Here is a 25,946-nt window from a genome sequence, read left to right on the forward strand (position 1 = left end):
ATTTTTTATGTATCTCAAGATGAAAAGTTCTTGTAGGTTGCAAGTGAAATAGATGAAGCGACAGATTTAAATTTTGAAAACATTTCTTATATGTTGATATTTTCTTATGTATGTTTCATAATCAACTTTATTTTAGAGTCATTTTTTTTGTTCTTTTGATTGCCTTACAATTGTTATATATATGTATATGTAATGCATGTATATGAATATGTATTTATATATGCATGTAAATGAATACTTAAGTAAGCATGTATATGTATTCATGTGTATTCATATGTATTTATACATATTTATATATATTTATATGTATATATAAGTATTTATAAGTATTCATATGTATTTATATGTATTTATAAGTATTTATAAGTATTAATATATATTTATTTGTATATTATTCATTTATCTACAAAAAAGCTTGAACTCAAGATTTAAAATTTCTTTTTTGACAGCTTTACATAAAAAAGGCGAATTCGCAAAATACAAAATAATCGTACTTATACCTTATATACAATTTTTTTTACTTATTTTTGCCCCCTTTTATTTTACTTCTATGAAACTCTTTTTTATTTATAAATGCTTTATTTACGTATACTTTTTATTATTATTATTATGTTTATTTTATTTGGCATTCCTTGAATTTTCTTTGAAAAATTCTGCTCAGTGCCTTTGATGCTTATGAATGTTTTTTTTTTTTAATGGTTAATGTTTATAAAAGTTTTCTTCTTTCTGAACTTTTCTTCATTTGTATTTCACATATATATATATATATATATATATATATGTACATATATATGTATGTTAATGAAATAACATTTTTCATGGGAATATTTAATATTTAATGGTACATATAGTTATATTTACATATATAATGAAAAAAATAGTTCATATTTTCCACATGTATACAAAGATACCAAGAGTAAATAACATTTAAGGTATGGACTATTCCAGTCTGTATATCCATTTATGACTATTCATTTACTTTTTCATTATTTGTTTCACTACATTTTCACGATCATTTTTACGACTTTTTCACGATAACTTTTAAGACCCTTCCACGTTAATTTTTGCGATATCTTTTACAACCTTTTTTCGCAATCCCCCTTAACGATCATATTCTCTAATTTTTTCTGGAATTTTTTCATTACCCTTTTTTTAAGAATTTGTATTTTAATTTTTTTCTTTTACTCAGTTTTATTAACAAATTGTTAATATAATCTTATTGCTTTGTTTACAGTACTTATTCATTTTTCATAAATTTCGCTTTTTTGCTGAACACGAAATAAATATAAAAATATTGTATGCATGTAAGTATTTACATTTTAAGTTATACATATATATATATATATTACATTGCTTTGTCAACATAACCCACAATTAATTTGAATACATATATATTTATATGTATAAGGAGATTGTATGCCTTCTAAACAGTTTAAAACAAAAGAGAATTCCATATTATTTCAAAGTTTTCCACATTTTTTTTATTGCTTTTTCTTTTTTTTTTTACATAATTCATATATTAATTTTGCAAAATGCACCTATTTTGATATAGGACATTCGTAAATTTTCATGTACAATTCTCATGCTTTATATACATACATAAATGTATATATGTGTTTATGTATATGCGTATGTATTTATGCATATACATATGTAATTATGCATATACGTATGTATTTATGCATATATGTATGTATTTATGCATATATGTATGTATTTATGCATATATATATGTATTTATGCATATATGTATGTACATAAGTATAAATTTATAAATATCACACTTAATTGCCGCATTTTTTGCATGCAGGCTTAGTTTTACATATAGAAAAGTGGTATTGTAAAATTTTTTAATGGTTCTGTATATATAACTGAACAGAATAATGTATGCATTTAGTATGTGTACACATGAGTATATGGAGAACATGCTTCTTTACACATTCAGAAGCATACATATATATATATATATATATACGTATACACGCATGGGTTTTTACATTATGCTGTATTATTATTTATGTTAATATACTTTTACATTGATGTTAACAAGTTTATGGAAAATTTTTTTGGGGAAAATACATCTCTATAGTTCAATATAAAAATGTGTCGTTAGTCCAGAATTAAAAAAAATAGAAAAAAAAAGTAACACATTTTGCACACTCAGACATAACAAGAATTAAAGATGTGTTATTAACAGATTAATCTTATTATTTGTTTACTTAATACAAAATATATTTTAAAAAATAAAAAGCATTAATGTGCTTAAGTTGATTCATAATGCTTATGTTCACAGACTTTTAACTTAGTAATAGAAAAGAAAAACTCTTATTACTTTTTTATTTTTACCATATACATTTTTTTGCTTTTACTTCTTTATTTTTTGCTTTTACTTCTTTATTTTTTGCTTTTACTTCTTTATTTTTTGCTTTTACTTCTTTATTTTTTGCTTTTACTTCTTTATTTTTTGCTTTTACTTCTTTATTTTTTGCTTTTACTTCTTTATTTTTTGCTTTTACGTCTTTATTTTTTGCTTTTACGTCTTTATTTTTTGCTTTCACGTCTTTATTTTTTCCCTTTACCTCTCCATATTTCTCTCTTGCCTCCCCATTTTTGTCTCTTGCCTCCCCATTTTTGTCTCTTACCTACCCATTTTTGTCTCTTACCTACCCATTTTTTCCACATATCTCCCTACTATTTTCTCTTCTCCATTTTTTTCTTTATCACTTTCGGCTTCTTCACTTTTTGTTCTGCCTATTTGTCAAAATGAACAGCACATATTACGAATTAAAAAACAGTTCGAACGGCAATATGCTTGATGATTTTTTAAGTTATCCTAATTTTTTAAAATTCATTGATAATAGTAATAATAATGACAATGAGAATTTTGAAGAGTCTAGAAAATATATACATAGGGAAATAACTAAAACACTGAATGCAAACTCTGCAAAAATAGGTAGAAATTCGGATGAAAGAAATGTACAAGGTAGTAGTAATAATAATAAGACTTTATCAAAAAATATAAAAAATCAAAATAAGAAGGACTATTCATACAGTAGCAGTAATAAGGACGAGGATGAAACGAAATGGAATAAGAACCGTAACAATTACGTAAATTACAGCAACAGTAGTAGTAGTAATAGTAATACTTATAATAATTCTAGTATTTATAATAATGCTAATAATTATAATAATGCAAATAGTTGTAACAATGGATATAATTATAATAGTGCAAATAATTTTAATAATGGAAGTAATTACAACATTAATAATACAAAAAGTAGCAACACGGTCATATCATCTTTGCAAAAATCTTCAGTTGTACAGAATGAGGTATGTGATAATAAACGTGAGTCAAACAGTTACAGGAAGAAGAGTGAAATAAATAATGAGGATGCGAGCAGAATAAACGAGGCTATTTTATTAAATCAAAAAGAGAATTTATTAAAACATGAATTCTTTTCTTCAGAAGAAAATAAAAATGCGTTGTATGAACAAGCGGATGATAAAAGAATAAATCGAAATTTAATTCATTTCATTTTCGAAAACGAAGAGAAGTTTAACTTCTCAACGAAAAGTAAGGAATTTCATTCGTACGAAATGCAAAACAGTAGTAATAATATTAATAATATCCACGACAATAACAATAGCAATAACATTAGCAATAATATTAGCAATAATGATGGTAATAACATTAGCAATAACATTAGCAATAATGATATGAATAATTTTAGTAAGTATTATAACAGCAATTATAGTATTACTGAAGAACCGCATGCGAATGTTTTGAACTCAGGTGAATTTAACAATACAAAAAAGAGACCAAATAACTTACTACCATCAGCTAAAGTAGAAGATAAAAAGAAAAAAAAGGAAAAAGAGAACTTAATCTATTTTTTTAACAAACATAGAGTTGAAAATAATGAGAGCTTAGAAAGAGATATAATATACAGTGATCCTTTAAAAAATAGAAGTCTTCGTTATAATGCACTCAGAAACGCCATGCACGCTGGTATGAGTAACAGCATTAATGGAAATATGTTGGACGTTAATAAGATGTACAAATATGAGAACAAGAATAAGGCACAAATTTTTTTCCAGAAAAAAGTGAACGAAAAAAAGGAAAATTGTAAAATACACAGAATCGAAAATAACCCTAATAAGTACAAAAAGTATAATAACTTGAAAGATAATTTTTATTTGAATAATAATAAAAAATATTTTTGTACAAACGTAGATTATATAAAAAACAAATCCGAGTTTTTCCTGAGAACTGACACAGATGAAAGAATATACGCAAATAATATGATGTACGACGATTATTTTACAATCGAAAATTTGGAGAAATGTGATGATAAGAAAGAATATAATAACAGCAGTGAGAGCAGGGTCAACCGAAGTAACGGAAACGTCAATGGCAATGGAAACAGTATCAGCAGTCGTAGTAACAATGGTGGCATGATAAAGAATAGCATGCTAGGGTATCGCTTCCGTAAAAATATAGATAACAAGGAATTCATATCAAATAAAAATAAATATGAAAATTTCATGGAAATAAACAACATAAATAAAAGAAGTATGAATGATGAAGAGTTCCGTGGAAATAGTTTGAACGATTTTTCTTTGGACGATTTTACAAGTGAGCACAGCTGTATGCGTAAAGACTATTTCAACACTAACATAAATAATGATGTAAAAATTGACTTAAATTATAATGAAGATATTGAAAATAATAATACTGTGATGGATGCAAATTTAAAGGAAGTAATTCCAGAACATAATAATGCAAAGTTATTAAACAATACACATTTTATACCATATAAAATTATGTATGAAAATCAAAATAAACAAGAAAAAAAATATAGGAATATTCATATTAATAGTAGTATTCAAATAGAAGAAGAGAAGGAATCTCTAGGCAAACAAATGAATAGCCTTTTGTCAGGTAAAAATACATACTATCAAAAAAAATGTGATACAGCAATATGTGAGAACTATGAAGCTAATAACAGTAGTAGCAATAATGGGGATGCAAGCGACCACTTATACAGTAATAGCAATTGCAACAGAAATAGCAGCAGCATTAGAAATATGAACGGAGACCATGGCATCATGAGCAAAGTGATCAATGCGAATGATAGTGGTGGCTTCACGAGAGAGTTACCAAAGTTTGAGCATATAGACATAGGAGGGAGTTACGACATAGAAGAGTCAAAAGAGAGTAACACAAATAAGTTGAATGACATAAATGAAAAGGAAAATTTTGTAGTAAAATTATTTTTTGGTAATTTGGCTCCAATAACTACAGAAAAAGATATGCACACTTTATTTAGTAATTTTGGTGAATGTGATTCTTTAATAATATTAAAAGACAGGAGAAGTAAATCAAGGGGTTCAGGTTTTGTTACTTTTTATAACATGCAAGAAGCTATAAATGCTATTAAGAGTTTAAATAATAAAATAATATTGTCTGGTGCACATAAGCCATTAGAAGTTCGTTTTCCTGAGAATAAAGAAGAAAAAAATTTAAGAACAAAATTATTAAATGCAGCTAAATGGAAAGGGAAAAAAATTGCCCCAAGTGGTTGTTTGGCAATAAGTACAGAAGATATATTAAATCAAAGTACATTAAATATGAACAGTTCGGGTAATAATAACGTTTCTCTTATTAATACAAATGATTCTTCTTATTTTTTTTCAGAAAATGATAACAATAATAATAATAATAGTACCAATAATAATATTAGTAACAATAATAATAATAGTACCAATAATAATAATAGTACCAATAATAATAATAGTACCAATAATAATAATAGTACCAATAATAATAATAGTACCAATAATAATAATAGTACCAATAATAATAATAGTACCAATAATAATAATAGTACCAATAATAATAATAGTACCAATAATAATAATAGTACCAATAATAATAATAGTACCAATAATAATAATAGTACCAATAATAATAATAGTACCAATAATAATAATAGTACCAATAATAATAATAGTACCAATAATAATAATAGTACCAATAATAATAATAGTACCAATAATAATAATAGTACCAATAATAATAATAGTACCAATAATAATAATAGTACCAATAATAATAATAGTACCAATAATAATAATAGTACCAATAATAATATTAGTAACAATAATAATAATAGTACCAATAATAATAATAGTACCAATAATAATAATAGTACCAATAATAATAATAGTACCAATAATAATAATAGTACCAATAATAATAATAATAATAATAATAATAACAATAATGGTAATAGTAGTAACAATAATAGTAATAGTAGTAACAATAATAGTAATAGTAGTAACAATAATAGTAATAGTAGTAACAATAATAGTAATAATAATAATATTTCTTATGACAAAAAGGAAATTACTACTAACTGCCATATTTCTAGTGTTGATCCTTTAGGTTGTTCTAATATTGATTACTATGATCGTTTTAGTGGAAAAAATCAGTTCGCTTATTATGCAGACGATTTTTATGATTTTCAAAAATCAACTAGCCAAACGACGAATGATATGTTAAATACAGAATATTTCAACAAGGTAGAAGAGTATAACAAAATGTTTACGTACAACTCTTATAACAAACAAGTGGAGGAAAATATACCGGATCAAATGAATAATACTAATTTAATAATACACAGAAAAAATTATAATCATTTTTTACCAAATTTTTTAATTGATAGTAAATCTTCAATAAACTTAGAATCAAATTCATTTGAAAGCACAACATTAAGTGCATTGGGACATCCTAATAATGATAATTTAGAAAGTAACAATCTGTTAAAACATTTTACTGCTTCTGAGCAAAATGAGGATAGAAGCCTCTGTGCGCTCCCTGAGATGAATCATAAGCCGGTGAATATACATAACGATAAGAATTTAGATCAAAATTGTAATAGTGGTACTAGTTCTACCAGTAATTTGAATATCAATTGTATGAGCGTAAACAGTATGAGCGTGAATAGTATCATTGCGAATAGCAACAGTGTGAATAGTTATGACACGAATAATCATAGCATGAGTAAATACGGTACGAAAAATTATGGTGCTAATAATTATGGATCTAATACTTACAGTGCTAATACGTATGGTTCTAATACTTGTGGTTCGAATACTTATGGATCTAATACGTATAGTTCTAATGCTTATGGATCTAATACTTACAGTGCTAATACGTATGGTTCTAATACTTGTGGTTCGAATACTTATGGATCTAATACGTATAGTTCTAATGCTTATGGATCTAATACGTATAGTTCTAATGCTTATGGTTCTAATGCTTATGGTTCTAATGCGTATGGTTCTAATGCTTATGGTTCTAATGCTTATGGTTCTAATACTTATGGTACGAATAATCATAGCAGTGGTAATTACAGTAACTCAAGCTGCTGTGCAAAGGAAGAGGTGGATGAATTTAACTTATATTTTTCAAGTTTTTTCAACAGCTTCTCAGATAAAGGGGGAAAAAAAAATGATGCAGATACATTATTCTGCTATCTAGACAAGAATAACAAATTTATTGATGAAGATGATAAAAGATATGAACAGCAAGAATTTTATTACCTTGATGATTTTCGTCCAGAGAAAAAAATTTATGAAAACAATAAAAGGGAATACAATGATTTAAGAAATGTACTGCACATCCCTAAAGAGATACACGATATCGTAAATGAGGATAATATTACTACTGATATATATGATAGTAACAAAAATAGTAACAACTTAGAAGAAGGATATAACAACATTAATGTACATTACTTAGGTTTCAACTTGTCTCATTTAATAAAATCAAATGAAGATATATTAGCAAAGAATGAAAATATATCGTCTAATAATACATACTCTAGTGAAAATGAAATAGAAGGCAAAAAAGGCGAAAAAAATGTGTTAGGCGATTATGATGATAAAGAGTACCAATCAAGATATATCAATAATAGTGCCATGTGCTACGTGCAAATCGCAGATTCACATATACCCACGAACCGCTCAGATATGGGCGAATCGAATAATAGCAATAATAATGGCAATAATAATAGTAACAGTAAAAGCAAAAATAATAGCAGCAATAGCAACAGTAATAACAATCGTAATTATAGTATTGATAATAATTATAATGATAATAATTATAATGATAATATTTATAATGATGATAGTTGTAATGATGATAATTGTAATGATAGTTGTAATGATGGTAGTTGTAATGATGATAGTTGTAATGATGATAGTTATAATAATAATAATAATTGTAATTATAGTAATGATAAGGATAATAATGTTAATAATAATAATGATAAAAAAAATAATAATAATAATGATAAAAAAAATAATAATAATAATGATAAAAAAAATAATAATAATAATGATAAAAAAAATAATAATAATAATGATAAAAATAATAATAATAATAATGATAAAAATAATAATAATAATAATAATGATAATAATGATAAAAAGCTAAATATTAATAACAAAATAAGCGATGAAATGCTAAAAAAGTTAATAAGCCTATATACCAAAAACAAATCATCAATTTTCACTTCTCATATGCTTAGTTATCTAAATAATGTATTATGTGAAATAAATAACGACTTAGAAATATTCAACAAATTCAATGTGAAGACTTCAATCAAAAATACGAATGACAATAAAAATGCAAAACAGTAAAATAGGAAAATAAGGAGATTAACATGGCTTGATGTTTCTCTGATTTGACCCCATAAATCTCTTTTTCAAAAAACATATCGTATATATTCATACGTATTTATATACGCATGCAGGTAAATTCACGTACACAAGTATATATGTATATAAGTGTATACGTGGGCATGCATATAATACCCTTGATAAAGTCGTTCATCATTCTTAGCATTGATAAATACTTCATCTTTCCTTGCTGTTTTTCAATGATGAGAGATATTTCATTCATAACAATTTTTGTTTATACATTTAAAAGAGTTCTTTATAAGAGCCCTTATATGTGAATATGGATATGCATATATTATATACATGTGCATGTATATATATGCTAACATGCATATATTCCTATAGTGCACAACTTACGTAAAACTAGGGGTATTAAAAAAAAAACAAAATGATGAAATAATTTACAAAAATACGTGTGGTATTCAATATATGCTCTACTATTCATTATTATTTTATTATTCAGTTCTACGTATGTAAGAAATAAAAAAAAAAAAAAAAAGGCTATTATTTTATTAATACACCTAACTGCAAATGTATTATGTATGTATATATTTATGTATTTATGTATATGCATACAAATCGCGCTTTATTTTTTATTTTACTTATACCCATATTCGCATGCATTACGCCTATATATATATATAAATGTTCATATTTATGTATATTTATTTATATATAAGTGCATAAAATACGCGTATTCTCCAATACATGCTTAACTATATTAAAAGTATAAACCTTATAATACAAACAGATGTAATTTCAAAAACAAAAAGAGAAAATTTGTCTTTTTGATAACAAGAAATTATTTAACTGAAAATTTTATATTAATGATTACATGAATTATAACTATATGCACAACCACTATTCCTTTACTTTTTAATAAAACATAAGTAACTCCTTTGCCTTTATGGAATATAAGCTCATGCATAATATAATATGCATACGCGTACACGATGAACTTCTAAATTTATTATTGTTATCTTGTTTCATATCATTTAGTTTTGTTTTATAATACAAACATTTTATTTTTTTTAATTTTTTTTTTTTTTTATTGAGAACTTGCTTAAATTTGTGCATGTTTATAAAGCTCATTATTTTTACTGTTAAATTTTCTTTTCCTTAAGCCAATAGATATGTCCACACATGCTATTAGCGGTATTATCAAGAATATTTTTTTAGCCTTCGCACGAACATAAGCATATATCTGTCTAACATTATATATATATATATATATATATATATATGTATATATGCACATATTTTTACATTTTTGCTCGTATATCACCATACAACTATTTTGATATCCCCAAACTTTACTCTTGTTTTGGAAAATACACAAATATATCTTTCATTTTTTGCTTACATGAGAGAATAGAAAAAAATAATCACTTAGTAAAAAATATTTACAAAAAAAAAAAAAAAAAAGAAGAAAAGGATCAGAAAAAAAGAGATCTATGTAAAATTAAAGAAATAAATAAAACAGAGAATATAAGCATATATATTTGCCAAAGTAGAATTATTTATGCACATTTATTTATGCACATTAACATATGTACAGTTTCAAACTGGAAAAAGCAAAATTTTACACATCCTTTATATCACAAAGATAAATGATGGAAGTATGAAATATTGTGAAGATAAAAGACAACTTGTCAATTTTTTCAGACGCTTTTAAATTATCTATATACATGTGTAAATGAATAGAATGACTTATTATGTTTTGTACTTGACCATACGATATGGCAGCGACAAGGATAGCAATTAAACTGTCACTATTAATGTCATAAATAGCTAAATTTTGTTTTTTTAAATTCTGATTTGTGCAGGAAATTATTTCACATATTATTTTACTTATGTTATCTAAAATGATGATCTTGTCAATTGGGTTGTTACATTTTTCAATCTGCAAATTTACAATTATGAACATAAAGAAGTCCAACCATGTAGACACTTTTCCAGTATCGGTATAAATACATACTCACGTGTAATAACTCACGTGTAATAACTCACGCGTAATAACTCACTCGCATGATATAACACATGTTCACACAACTACGTATACATGTAACACATTTACGATGGCTCATATGCTTAAATTATATGAAATTTTAAAAAAATACACAATGATAGTTCTAATTTCTTGACTAAGGAATATTTTACAATTTGCACAATTTTCAAAAAACATAAATGTATATATATGTACAAAATTATGTACAATTGTACTTGTTTCGTTTTCAAACCTGTTTAATATGAAAGGAGAGTGTTTCCACGTGGAATAAGCTAACATTTTCTAGACCTAATTTTTTTAAAAAACAATTTAAGTCTTTTCTAAGATAATTCATTTTTTCTTGAATTTTAGATTCTATTTTTTCATAATATTTAATTAATTGTTTCCATATGATGCTATATAAATAAGAATAGGTATATTTAATTAATGAAGTTTTTATATCTTTTCCAAAAAGTTTTTCATTAGCATTATTTTGTAATTTTAAAGTATCATCTACGATTGTTATAATTTTTTTCCCTATGCAGTTTTCATATCCTTTGACAATAATGTATGTATAGATAAAATGTGATAATTTTGAATATAAGAACTGTCTACAATTTCCATTTTTATTAAAAAATAAAGTTAAATCATTTTTATATTTTATTAAATCTTTACTACTATTCTCATTAGGATTGTTACTAAGATGATAATGCAGGGATACATTTTCTTCCCATTGCACTCCCCATTCCCCTTCCACAGGTATATTAATAAAAATTATTTTCAAAAAATTATAATTCGAATTTGTTTCTATTTTTATAATCTCACATATTCTATTCTCTTCAAAACCATAACTAGTATAAACAAATTTTGTATCACTTTCAATGCATTGATCAAACAAGTTTATATATATATCTTTTAAATGACTCTTACAAAATATATGCTTTTTTATAAAGTCCAAATCGATTTGTACGTTCATCAACGTTTTAACTTCTGGCAATAAAATTATATGACTATTCTTCGACAGCTTATTATACAAATTTTTGTATTTGTTAAGTAAAATATTTATCACTGGGTGACTTCTCATTGCTTCCGTTGTGTTGTTTCTTCTGGATTATAATTGACTCAAGTGGGTTTTCACTTTGAAAATGCATACATCTATATATTATTTATATACCATTACAAAATATTTGCATGGCATATAAACAATCCTATACTTATTAACATCACATCCGTAATAATGCCCTTACCATTGTGTTAAGCATTTTTTTTATATTCATTAACAAAGCAAAAAAAAAAAAAAAAAAAAAAAGAACGGTTTTTCAAGCGTATACTTCACTCAATTTCATTTGTAATTCCGCAAAAAAATATATGTTACCCGACATATATATATATATATATATATATATATATATACCTGACTCATTCAAAAAGGATGATCATAATGTAAACTTCAATATTTCCATATTTTAAAATATAAATTTGTTCCCCTTTTTTAGAGCTTTAAAATGGTACAATTTTTTTTGCAGAACGTTTTGGTTATTCCGGAAAAAATAAAAATAAAGTAAATACAAAATGTATACAAAATAAATGCAAAACACATGCAAAATGTATACAAAATAAATGCAAAACACATGCAAAATGTATACAAAATAAATACAAAACTGATGTAAAAAAAAAAAATATAAAATACAGTAAAAAGCTTAATCCTGCATTTAAGAAATATATTCTATAAAATGTAGTATCGCCTCAGCAGGAAAATGAAAGAACCTCCTTGCAGAAGTTGAAAAAAAAAAATATATATATTATGTATGTATAATTATATGTGCATACCATGCACGAATCTATTGCTTTATATGCTATTCTTAGCAGCTCTTTTCTTTAATGTTAGAAGAATTGTGTTTTTACCTTCTTCGACCTCAAATGCACATAGCGAGCACCTCTCTTACCTCATTGTCAGTCTTTGACAGGAATTTCGTAAAGTTTAGTAACTCATTTAAGAGTAAACATTTAATTGTAAATTTTAAAACGGTTTGTTTTTTGCGTAAATTATTATCTCATTCAAATTATTGAAATGAAAAGGCAGAATTATGAGAGAATTAAAATTAAAAAAAAAAAAAAAATGAAAAAAAATTTCAAAGTATTTTTTTTTCTTTTATTCCTTTACATATTATATATGTATATATATATATGTAAATAATATAATAAGGAAATATACAATAACAAAAAAAAATTTTAAATCTATAAAAGTATATATATAAAAACTATGTGGACTATAATACATAACTAAAAATAATAAAATAAAAGGATAGATTAATTATAATAAAAAAAAAAAAAAAAGTGGAAAATGATAAAAAAAGTTTTGTAAAAAGATTAATAAATTATATGGTATATTATTAAGATTATGGTTAATTTTATATATACAAATCTAGAAATCTAGATTGTAAAAAAAAAGAAAAGAAAAAGAAAATTTTTTTCTTTTCACATATTTTAAACTCTTACAATATTTGGTTATGTATAATGCTGTATATATTATACATACATACATATACACGAATACATATATATTTGCATGTAATACATATTGGTAATATAACAATGATTTTATATATATAGCTTAATTTTAGTTAGTCTATTTTTATTTTTTTTTTTAATTACTACATTAATTCTGTTTTTTAATTATTTTAACATTATATAGTTAATATTTTTTTTTTTATTAAATTTTTGTTAATTTTGGTTAATTCTCTGTTAATTTTTCCTTAATTTTCTATTAAATCTCTGTTAATAGGACGTGTTGTATGTCTGCAAATCAAGTGAATGGATGATCAACCGCTGTATTTCTAAGGACTGAGCTGATGGCAAAATGTTGTTTAATATTTCCGTGCTAAATAATTTGAGATAAGGAATAAGGGATGATACTCCAATAGAGTTTTGCGTATATTTTATATGATATTTTAAGGACTGTTCTTTCCTTTTCCTTTCACCATTTAATATATCTTCTAGCTTCACATTATTTGTTATGTTCAAATTTTTATATATGTTAAATACTTTAGGTATACAATTCATAAGAATATCATTTAGGCATATTATTATGGCAGTTTTCAATAACTCGTAGTATTTATCATCTACGTTGAGTATTGGGAAAATATCATCTTCAGAATTCTAAAAAGTAAAATACATAAAAAAATATTAAGAAATGAAAGAATTCAAAAGAGATAGCAGTAATGGGAATGCAGTTATGTAAACATAAATATAAATATTTTTTTTTCTTGACATATTATATGCGGCATGTACAAACCACAACACAATGGAACATAAAAAATGAAATATAAACGCTATTAGGAGTAAATATTTTTAAAAAAATGGAAAAATTGGCGCAAAAACAGAGCCATCATAATATTGTATGCAATATATGCAAACTAAGCAACATGCACGGTATAAACAAATATTCGAGCAGTATATACTGTGTTATGCACTTTATGTGCACCTCTTTCCTTCCTCCTCTTTACCTTTTTTGCTTCTCCGGATGCATCTTGTCTGGTGTGATCACTGAGGATGTTGTTCACGTCCTGTGGATGGTCATACATATCATCTGGGGTATCATTATTTTGTAATTCTTGTTTGTTCTTACAAACACTACTGCTGCTATTATGATGGAAATTGTAGAGAGAACCGTGTCTAGAATTATCAGAGCTAGAATTATAAAAATGGGTTAAATTATTTGAATTTATTTGTGTCTGTTCTGAATTAATACTAATATTATTGCAACTGTTATTACAATTGCTATTACTGTTACCATTATTATTCATATTAGTACTTGTAGCACAATTATAATCGCTTAACTTGTTTTGCCTTTTAATTTGTTGTATAGCCTCAATACTTAACTTATAAGCCTCTTTCACTCCTCTTCTAATAACTGAATATGCCTTTCTATAACCATTAATTTTTATACGGAAGCACTTATTAGCTTCGTCATAAATTAGTCCATCCACAAATTTACACTTATTTACTTCTTTATTTATTCTTATATCTCTTTCTTCTACAGTTTCATCTATAAATGTATTATTAAAACTGAAAGGCTTATTATTATCTGAGTCAAAATTATACGATTTGTATATATCCTCTTTATTATTTTCATACTGCTCCTCTGAAGGATATACTGCTGCCATGTTGTTTGTATATCCAAAGCACAACTTTTCATCTATAATTTGAGTGTTCAGTTTATTTATTATATTAGCATCTGTTAAGGTTTTACAGTTATGAAGCAAATGTTCATATCCTACTACTACACCATTCAAATTTTTCCCGTACAATTCATGACATTGTTCGGCATAGCTAGCTGTCATATGCAGCTTGTTTTTATTACAACTACTACTACTACCACCTCCAACATTGTTACTAGTACTAACACTACTACTACTGCTACTACCTCCAACATTATTTTCTCCACTTTCTACATTGTTATTACCATTGATAATACTCACATTATTGTAAGTGCCCGCACCGTCATTGTCAACCCCATTTGTGCTTGCATTTATTCTCACATTACTATTATTATTATTATTATTATCGTCGTTATTATCACCATTAATGAAATTCCTCATTAGGATGTTATGATTCAAATTTTTATTATTACTACTACTACAACTACTACAAGCACCCTTGGTGGTGCTATTTTTGCATTCGTCTGATTTGGTCATATCATTTTTTATATGTTCACTTTTAATATAATAATCTTGGATGTTATTATTATGTATATTGTCTACTTCATATATATGAGTGGGCGAATAATTATTATAATTCGTAGTTATTCCTGTATTACTTATTGCACTATTACTTGATGAAATATTAAGCATATTGTTATTATTGGCCTTATTAAATAAGCTGCTGTTGTTATTTTTGTTTTCTTTCATCATATCAGGATCGTTTAAAAAGTGAATTAAGCTCGAGTCGATAGCATTACCACAACTACTACTGCTGTTAGTTCCATTATTATTATTATTATTATTATTGATATTACTACTACTATTCGTAATAGTAGCATCCGTAGAAGCAGCACTGTTATCATATTTCGATGGGGCGTAACTCGATCTACTACCCTTCTTGTTATTATCATTACTACTATTACCCTTACTGGATTTTAGGTTATACACTGCCTTATCGTTTTCCGTATTACTGTAGTTTTCCTCATAACATACACTATTGCTGCTGCTATTGCTGTTACAGTTCATAATACCACTTGCCTTTTTTTCTGAAACATAATCGTACACATTCGCTTGTGTATTAGTTCTATTGTCACTTTTCAAATTGAAGTTACCTCTTCTCTCATTTAACGTGTACAAGTCTTTATGATTACTCATATTACATAAGGATGTAGTTTTCTTCTCGCTTAATTCACCCAAATTAACCGAATCGGTAATAAAGTTTGCCTTTTCATCTTTTATTATTCCGTTCTTTACATTATACTTGTAATTACATGTCATACTTGAGCTTTTGTGAGGATAACTTTTTCCTTTGTTTGTTTCTAAAATACGATTTCTAAACTCAGCAGCTAATTTATAAGCTTGATAAACTCCTCTTGTTCTAACTCCAAATGATTTTCTAAAACCACATACACTAACAGTCCAGTAATTTCTTCTTTTATCAAAGAACATACCTTGTAATTTTGGTAAGCTAGCAGCTTGATTTAATATTTCACTTTTCGGTAGCCTTACATTTACACTGTTGTCAATTAAGCTATCTAGCTTTTCCGTACTCTTTTTAATGGATCTATTTTCCATATTAACATATTTATCGTAATTTTTTAACAATCTTCCACTACTGCCACTATTATTATTCCCACTATTATTATTGCTACTATTATTATTGCTACTATTATTATTGCTACTATTATTATTGCTACTATTATTATTGCTACTATTATTATAGCTACTACTATTATTGCTACTACAATTATTGCTACTACAATTATTGCTACTACTATTATTATTACCATTAGTATTACTATTATTATTATTCATACCTTTTCCATATGATGATAGCATCATTCCTGCTATGTCACACTCCTTCAGCGTGGATACTCCTCCTCCCCCTCCTCCAATATTAATATTTGTACTATCATACATACTGTTGTTTCCATTAATGATGTGTTGATTAATACTTCCGTTCACCATTATATCACTATTTGCTTCTACACTGTTAGAACCAGCTAATAAGTTTGAATCAAAATTTATTAATTCACTTTTTATTCCTCTTGCAGGTGAAGCGTTGCTACTTCCATCTTCTGCTAAGAAATTACTATTCGAATAATCATACTCATTATTCACCATGATGCTCTCTTTTTTTTGTTTTTCCGACTCTGATAAATCCATTTTGTACATGTTCTCCTCATCATGTATATGTCCACCATTGAGCAGGTGTCCACTATTATAGTAGTAATTGTTACTGCTGCTGTTGTTGCTGCTATCATTGTTGTTTTCTCCAAGACCACTATATTTTTTGCCTTCTTTCTGACTTGTACAGGCAGTACTATTATTATTACCATTACTGTTACTACTACTGCTGCTACTACTGCTACTTCTACTACTATTATTGTCTGTGTTTTTATTTTCAATTTCTCCTTTTTTTTTTCTGTCTCTTTTACCATCTTCTTCGTATTTCATATTATGATTCAAGTTGTTATATAACTCACTGTGATGATTACGGAGTACTTTATTTTCTTCCAGAAGTTTTTCTTCTGATTCCAATACAGGGAATTTATGATTCTCTAGCGAGTTATTATTATTTGCATTGTAATTTGCATTATTCTCCCCCAACATTAATGAAGATGTATTACCACTGGATAATTCAAAATGGATTCCACCTTTGTTACTACTACTACTACTACTACTGTTTTTTCCAGTAGAAGCATTATGATGATAATGATGATGATGGGAAGAGGGTTGCAAATCCGAGAAGCTGCTACTACCACTTAGGTGAAATTTCCTCTTTTCAAAATAGTTCAATTTTTTTAAAGATTCCTTGACACTTACATTATTACCTGCATTGTTAAAGGTACTACTGTTACTGTGACTGTTACTGTTAAGATCATTGTTATTGTTATTGTTATTATTGCTGTTGCTATTGCTGTTGCTGTTGTTGTTACTATTGCTGTTGTTACTATTGCTGTTGTTGTTACTATCCCTTTGAAAGAACATCTTATCTAAGCTAATATTTATGGCACTCTCTATTTCGCTGTCTTCGTCATTACATCTTGTGTCTTCCTCTTCCTCCTTGCTGTTAATGTAGCTAAGGAAATTATTCCCTTTTTTCTTCCCGTACATGGTAGTGTTACTAGTGTTTGATGTTACAGTGGCAGCTGCGGACGCATTACTGCCATACGCAATTTTATTATTTTTATGAACAATTTTATCAAATTCAATCGTTTTGATAAAATTTCGAATGGATTCTGAAAACTCCTCTGTGTTTTCATCAAAGTTATTTGATTCTTTTATTTGAGCAACGTACTCACAACATTTGTTATAACATAAAACAACATCAGAATTATAATCACTAGGGTTAAAGAAACTTATTCTTAAATTTTTATTCTTATCCTTAAAAAATACAATCCACTTCTTCATTTTTTCGTCCCAAATTATTCCTTTAACCCATGGTTTCAAGCTGTAAGCAGTTTTCGTTTGTTCACAGGTGGCGCTATTGTAACTGTTACTACTATAGCAGCTATTACCATACTTGTAATTATCACCACTTAAAATACCTATACTATAGTCATTATTATCACCATTATTATCTGAACTCCTAATACTACTATTACTATCATTTATCACATTTCTGTTGTATTCGAAGTAGTTTAATTCTTTAAAAAGATCATCCAATAATTCTATATCATGGTAATGTTGTTCATTCACGAACTTGGTGATATCATACAAGTTGTCATCATTATTCTCACCCTTTTGTTTATTTAAATAATCAACACTATTTATAAAAGCTTTACTTATTCCTTCCTCAAAAAAGAATTGTTTCCTGTTTATATTATTATCTTTATAATAATCTACTACGAAACATAACTGTTCTAAATTGTGTGAAATCTCTTCGAGTTTTGGAAGCTTATTTAATTCTTTGAATAAATAGTATACAAAACTAGTCATACGCATTTTAGAACAATAGTTATAACCTATCTCTATACCCTCTTTATTTTTTACATAAATATGTTTGGTAATTTCATTTCCATTATTATTCCATAACTTACATATCCACATATTTTTCTTATGATCCCACTGTATACCTTTTTTCCATGGGCATAATTTAAAAGCGATATCATTGAATTCACTATTTATTACTTTTTCTGACGATGCTTTTTTTTTATTACTATCTTTAATACTGTTATTGTTTAGTTTCTCAGCACTGCAATCAGATACTCCGTCATTGGCGGCTGCATCCGATTTATTATTATTACCTTCTTCTTCATACTTATTAATAATACTACTGGTACGTGCCATTATGTTGGCATCTTCATCCATAGGGTCATTCTTCTTTTCAATATTTTCAATAGAATTATTATTTTCAACTTCAGTTAATACATCATATGTAGTTATTTTTTCCTTATTATTATTTTGCTCCTTCTCATCCTTCTCATCCTTATCATCCTCCTCTTCTTTCTCTTCCACCTCTTCCTGTGTACAATCTTTACTATCACTTTTCTTCACTTCTTCTTGATCATCATTATCTACAACATCATCGTCTTCTTCGTTTTTCACTATAATGTAATCGTCATAGTTTATATGCTGCTCTTGCCTATTCCATTTTTCTACAACCTGACAGTTGTTATTATTCTCACTAACACTGTTACTGTAACTGACAGTATCATTATTACTCTTGTTGTTGTCAACAATATCTCCTACGATGCCCGTGCTGTTAGTTCCGTCCTTCTTGCTATTCAAAGAATAACTATTACATATCCTGTTAAAATTAATCACGTTTAACTTATCACTCATTGTCATATTCTTCAGGATATTAATACCTTTTATTATTTTTTCATTATTATCTGCACTATTATTATTTAATATATTTCTTATCATTTTGTTGAAATTTAATATATTCTCATAATTTAAATGTTCATTTATTTTGAAATTTTTTTCATTTTCATTCTTGTTATTATCATTCGAAATTATTTCTCCTTCTCCATTTCTATTCTCTTTAAGTTTATTCAAATTTTCGTACATTTTATTTCCATCCCATGTGTCATTGCGCTCTAAGGTAATTACATTATCCGTGCTACTACTATTACTATAACTATTATTTTTACTATTATTGTTACTGTTACTATTGTTATTTTTATCTTTTTCCTTCTCTTCCACATTAATATTACTAATGCTACTCCCTTCTTTATTAGCATTATTATTAAACTTTGCAAAAGCTGCATGTGACTGATAATCGGATAGGCGGTTTGCACTTACTCCCGATTCATTATTATTATTAATACCGCTACCGCTACCACTGGTATGGTTACTATTATTATTACTACTATTACTGTTATCATGAATGCGACTGTGGAGGTCAACTCTATAATCATAGTCGCTGCTGTTCACAAGAGCGCTAAGTTTCCTCTCTTGCTTGTCTTTTTCTTCCCCATAGGGATGATGATTACTATTATTGTCAAATGACTTAATAATATTGTTTCGTTTAATTACATTACTTAAAAGAAGATATGCATTTTTATCCTCGTCACTTATTAAATTACTATTCAAAAGTTGAAGAAGTTTCCCATTATCTTCACTAAATTTTTTATAATTATTATTATAATGAGTTGTTGTTGTTTTAGATTGTACATTATTTTTTCCTAACTCGTTTATAAAATCTTTATTATTATCTGAAGAGGTCATAGTAGTATTTTCTACCTCATTATCCATATTGAAAATATTAAAATTTGAATTATTTACTAATACACAAGAAGATTCATTTTTATATAAATCTTTCTTATAATTCAAATGTGCACGATTGTTCACATTTTGATGGTTTAAGGAAGAGCTAGTATTATTACCATTTTCCTTCTCATTATTATTTGTTGAGTTTGTATTTATGCGTTTGATTCCGTTTAAAAGTTTTAAGTCATTACTTAAAAAGGAGGATTCTTTTTTGTAATGACTATTCGAATCACTTAAAAAGGATTTATTATCTCCTTGGTTCGATGTATCTATATCTATAAAATGTTTTTGTTCTTCATCAATACAGTCAAAGTCTTTACTGTGGCTGTTATTCATGTTATCCATATTAAGCATGCTATGGTTTCCATGGATGTTATTACCGCTATGATTATTATGGCTGATTTGACTGCTATGGATGCTATGGTTTATGTAACCAGCTTCCCCACGCTCAAAATTTAGCTTACTATTATTATTATTATGTGTTATAAGATTATTGTTATTTGCGTTAATTAACTTACTAAGTTTGTCTCTGCGTAAAGAAAAGGGCATATTGGCACCATCGTGATCGTTTAAGTCGTTTTGTGCATGCCCGTTGACATTATTACTGCTACCAATGGTACTGATATTACTGCTACCAACGGTACTGATATTGCTGCTACCAATGGTACTGATATTGCTGCTACCAATGGTACTGATATTGCTGCTACCAATGGTACTGATATTGCTGCCACCGATGGTACTAATATTACTACTGCAAATTGTGCTGCTATTACTGCTCACATTGTTATTTTCACCTTTTAAATTCTTAGGATTTTCACTTTTGTTCACATTTTTACACATCTTGTTATTATCCTGGTTACATATGGTCAATTTATTAATACAATGGACAGCCATTTCATATGCATTATTATAACCGTAAATATCTACGGGAAATTTATTCACTAATACCTTGTTGTCATAGTCATACGTAACTACCCATTCCTTCTGAATAGAGTCATATGACAAGTATTTAAAAATTAGTTTGTTTTTTCCTTGAATATCTAAAAAAAAAAGGGGAAGAAATGGTTAAGGGGAAAAATATTATTAACAGGCAACATGAAACGAAAAACGCAGGAAGTGGAATATATATTGGGACGCGAAGCACACAGGAGTGTGGCGCATACGTGCATGCATACTTGATGAATACACGCATATATATGACCATGTATACACTCATACACACATGCATATAATATTGAGCCTTTTATACAGTGCAGGTTCAAGAATGCAGAACAATTTTTGCCCGCATATGTATATTCCTCCTTAAGCATACCTTTGAATCCATTTGGAATCTGGGAATTAATGTTAAGTAGATTTAGGTGAGACGTTTTTGATTCTCCTTGTTGCTTTTTTATATGACCTATATTAGCTGTTTCAAAATTCTTTCTATGTTGTATAGCTAATTTTCTGGCTTCTTCAAAACCATACTTATAAACTGGGAAATATCTATTAATACATCTACCATTGATACAAATTCCTGATAACCATCTATTTTGTGATTTATCAAATCTTACTCCAACAACATGGGGTAACTTTTCTGCCATTTTTGCATAATTATTTTCACTATTATTTGATATATGTTTTACACGATTATAACTACATTTAGTACCTGATATATTTGCACTTGTGTAATTTTTATTCTTATCTATTTTCGATGATGTAGTAGTACTCTCTAATTTTACTTCATTTTTCACATTTATATTATTATCATTCCATTTATTGCTTTTTCTGATTTTTATTATACTTTCATCATCACTTGCACTGTTACTTATATTGCCATTTGTGTTACTATTTATATTACCATTTGTATTGCTACATGTATTGCTACTACTAATTTCTTCTGAGTAGTCAAACTTTTTATTATGATCATGCGATATTATAGAATTACCATTTAGGTTATTCATCAATGAGTTATTACTTGATCCTTCCTGCTGCCTACTACTAATATTATTATTATTATTATTATTATATAATTCTAAATACTTTTTTGAATTCTCTTTTAATTTATGACTACTATTATTAGTGTTATTATTATTATTCGTAGTAGTACTAGACGTAGTAGTTGTTGTTAGTGTATCGCTTTTTTTAATAAAATTTATTTTATTTTTTGACTCTTCATTATTTAAATCATTACTATAATCACTATTATAATATAAAGAATTCATAGTTTTCTTTCTTCGAGTTCTTACTGATCTCTTGTTTATATCTGTCATCTTTTAATTTATTATTTAAAGAAAAAATCATAATACTGAACAAATGCATAAACTACATATATAATTTCACCTATGCATAAATATACGTGTATATGCTAAGTGCTACAGGTTACTAATTTGTATATATGTAGATATACATGTAAATGTACATATATTTATAACATATAGGAATGTATATATATATAATGTATAAATATGAGTGTATATATATGGAATGTATATATGTGGAGTGTATATATATGAGTGTATATATATAAGTGTATATATATGGAATGTATATATATGAGTGTATATATATAAGTGTATATATATGGAGTGTATATATATAGAATGTATATATATGGGTGTATATATATGAGTGTATATATATGGAATGTATATATATGCGTGTATATATATGAGTGTATATATATGGAGTGTATATATATGGAGTGTATATATATGGAGTGTATATATATGAGTGTATATATATGAGTGTATATATATGAGTGTATATATATGAGTGTATATATATGGAGTGTATATATATGGAGTGTATATATATGGAGTGTATATATATGGAGTGTATATATATAAATGTATATTATAAATGTATATATATAAATGTATATTATAAATGTATATATAGGAGTGTATATATATAAATGTTCATATATGTATGTATATTTAAGAATATATATATATATATATGCTCATAAAAAAAAATCACAAAATATATGATTTTTTAAAAAGGATAAAAAGGTAACTATTAGTATGCTATGTACGTACGTACGTATGTAAGCATACATATATATACATTTATATATATACATTAATTTATATATATATTTTATATACTAGCAATATTTACTCATTATTTAAAAAAGTATTGTAAAAAAAAAAAATATATATAAAATACAAAATATAAAAAAAAGAAAATTATGATGGGAAAACTGTAAGAGGATCTATAAAAAGAACAAAAGAATGGAAATACATACATTAAAGAAACTATAAAAAAAAAAAAAAAAAATTATAAAACAAAACCTAACAGGTTCAATTTAAAATCTATAAAAAAGTTATGTTGAAATTATTTATATTTTATAATTTTTTTCTTTTTATTTATATACATCTATATATAACACAAATAAGTAAAAATATGAATATATAAAAATAAATATGAATTAATATATGAATAAATAAGAATAAATATGAATATGAGTAATTATGCGTAAATATGAGTAAATATAAAAAAAATACATATATATATATATGTATATTTAACAAATATATTTCAATATAAATTAAAAAAAAAAAAAAAAAAAAAACAAAACAAAAAAAAAAAATGTTGTAAAATTATTTATATAGATGCATATAATAGTAACTGTACAAATGCAGATGAAAATAAACTACAATATAATATTTATATGGTTGCATATATGCATATAAATTATATAATATGTATCCTATATACATGTATTCTATTATATACATATATATATATATATATATATACAATTATGCAATGTATGATTTATATATATGTAATAGAAATATGCAGAATAAATTAATAACATAAATTAATTAAATGTATAAATATATATATATATATTTTAATTACTAAAGCTATTTCTATAAAAACAATTATTTTTTATGTAATTAAAAATAAAGAGAAATTTAAAAAAAAAAAAAAAGAGAAAACAATGAAAAAAGGAAAAAAAAAGAAAAAGAAAAAAAGAGAAAATACAAGTATAGAAAAGGCCGTAATGAAAAATAATTATATAAAATAATAAAATAAAATTGTACATTCTACGCATGCCACATTAAAATTATCTTGAATAAAAAAATAAAAAATAAATAAAAAAAAGGAAAGAAAAGAAAAATTATTGTAAAATTTACATATAATTTTTTTTAATTTAATAAATTAAGAAAACCATCATATATAACATATATATATATATAATGTAATAAATACTATTATTATTCATAGTATAATTTTTTTTTTTTTTTAATTTACCTAAAAAATCTATTACATTTATTATTATTACTTATGACAACTATTCTCATATATATACAGTATAGAAAATGTAATATATATTTTCTGTACATATGGAGTGTTGTAATAATATGTGTATTCAACTATGTAACCTTATACGTAAAATATAAATATATACAATAAAAAAGGAGGGGCGAAAAATTAAATGAAAAGAACGTAGGAAAATAATATATATATATATATATTTATTTATTTTATTTTTTTTTTTTTTTCATTAAAGTATATGTAATGTAAAAATGGAAAAAAAGTAGTCACAAAGAAAAAACTTGGTAAAATGGAAATATAATAAAAAATTAAATATGTAAAAAAAAAAAAACAAATAAAATAAAAAAAAATAATAATTATATTAAATAAATTTACTTTTTTGGACACTTAAAATAATGACTTAAAATATGTATGAAGTTCGAATTGCATCTAATTTTTTAAATTAATTTAATTTTTTTTTTTTTTGTTTAGTTGTTCTTGTTTGATTGCTTTTGTTTTTTTTTTAATTTTATGAGAAAAATATTAAAAAAAAAAAAAAAGAAATTAATTTTGTAAAGAAACTAAATTTTTTATTCTTTTTCCAATGTTTCTACAAAAAAATATATATATATTTATAAAATTTTAAAAGCATTTTAATTATATAATAAATTTGCATATATATATAAATATATATAATATATATCTAATAATACAAAACGTATATTTTACACGATTCTATTTTTTCCAAACATACATATGTATATATATTTTTTTTTATTGCATTATAAGTATATGCAAAATACAACATCCACATAAATATATATTTTTGTTCGGATCTGGGTATAATAATCTAAGGAAAATTTTTTTTTTTTATATAAATATAATAATAAATAATATATAAATAATAACTATATGGGAAAATAAATAAAATGATATACTAGGTTATACATATATATATATATATATGTACGTATATACATATCTATGTGCATATATGTATATATATATATACATAGGAATTCATACCACGGTACCGCAAAAAT

The 25,946-nt window shown here is 25.5% G+C and overlaps 3 protein-coding genes across 3 annotated transcripts; 1 reads left to right on the forward strand and 2 right to left on the reverse strand.

The window, feature by feature from the left end:
* Positions 1–2,763: 2,763 nt before the first annotated feature.
* MKS88_002988 (uncharacterized protein) lies at positions 2,764–8,709 on the forward strand (the record flags this gene model as incomplete). The annotated part of the gene is made up of 1 exon (XM_067216043.1): positions 2,764–8,709. One exon carries the CDS (start codon positions 2,764–2,766, stop codon positions 8,707–8,709), a length of 5,946 nt encoding a protein of 1,981 aa, XP_067073562.1.
* Positions 8,710–10,330: 1,621 nt separating this feature from the next.
* On the reverse strand, positions 10,331–11,819 carry MKS88_002989 (VPS9 domain-containing protein; the record flags this gene model as incomplete). Its single annotated transcript, XM_067216044.1, has 2 exons — positions 10,331–10,651; positions 10,989–11,819. 2 exons carry the CDS (start codon positions 11,817–11,819, stop codon positions 10,331–10,333), a joined length of 1,152 nt encoding a protein of 383 aa, XP_067073563.1.
* A 1,694-nt stretch (positions 11,820–13,513) lies between these two features.
* MKS88_002990 (AP2 domain transcription factor) lies at positions 13,514–22,907 on the reverse strand (the record flags this gene model as incomplete). Its single annotated transcript, XM_067216045.1, has 3 exons — positions 13,514–13,894; positions 14,242–21,695; positions 21,968–22,907. 3 exons carry the CDS (start codon positions 22,905–22,907, stop codon positions 13,514–13,516), a joined length of 8,775 nt encoding a protein of 2,924 aa, XP_067073564.1.
* Between the last annotated feature and the right edge of the window lie 3,039 nt (positions 22,908–25,946).

This window comes from Plasmodium brasilianum, chromosome 9, assembly GCF_023973825.1.
Source record: "Plasmodium brasilianum strain Bolivian I chromosome 9, whole genome shotgun sequence".
NCBI lineage: Eukaryota > Apicomplexa > Aconoidasida > Haemosporida > Plasmodiidae > Plasmodium > Plasmodium brasilianum.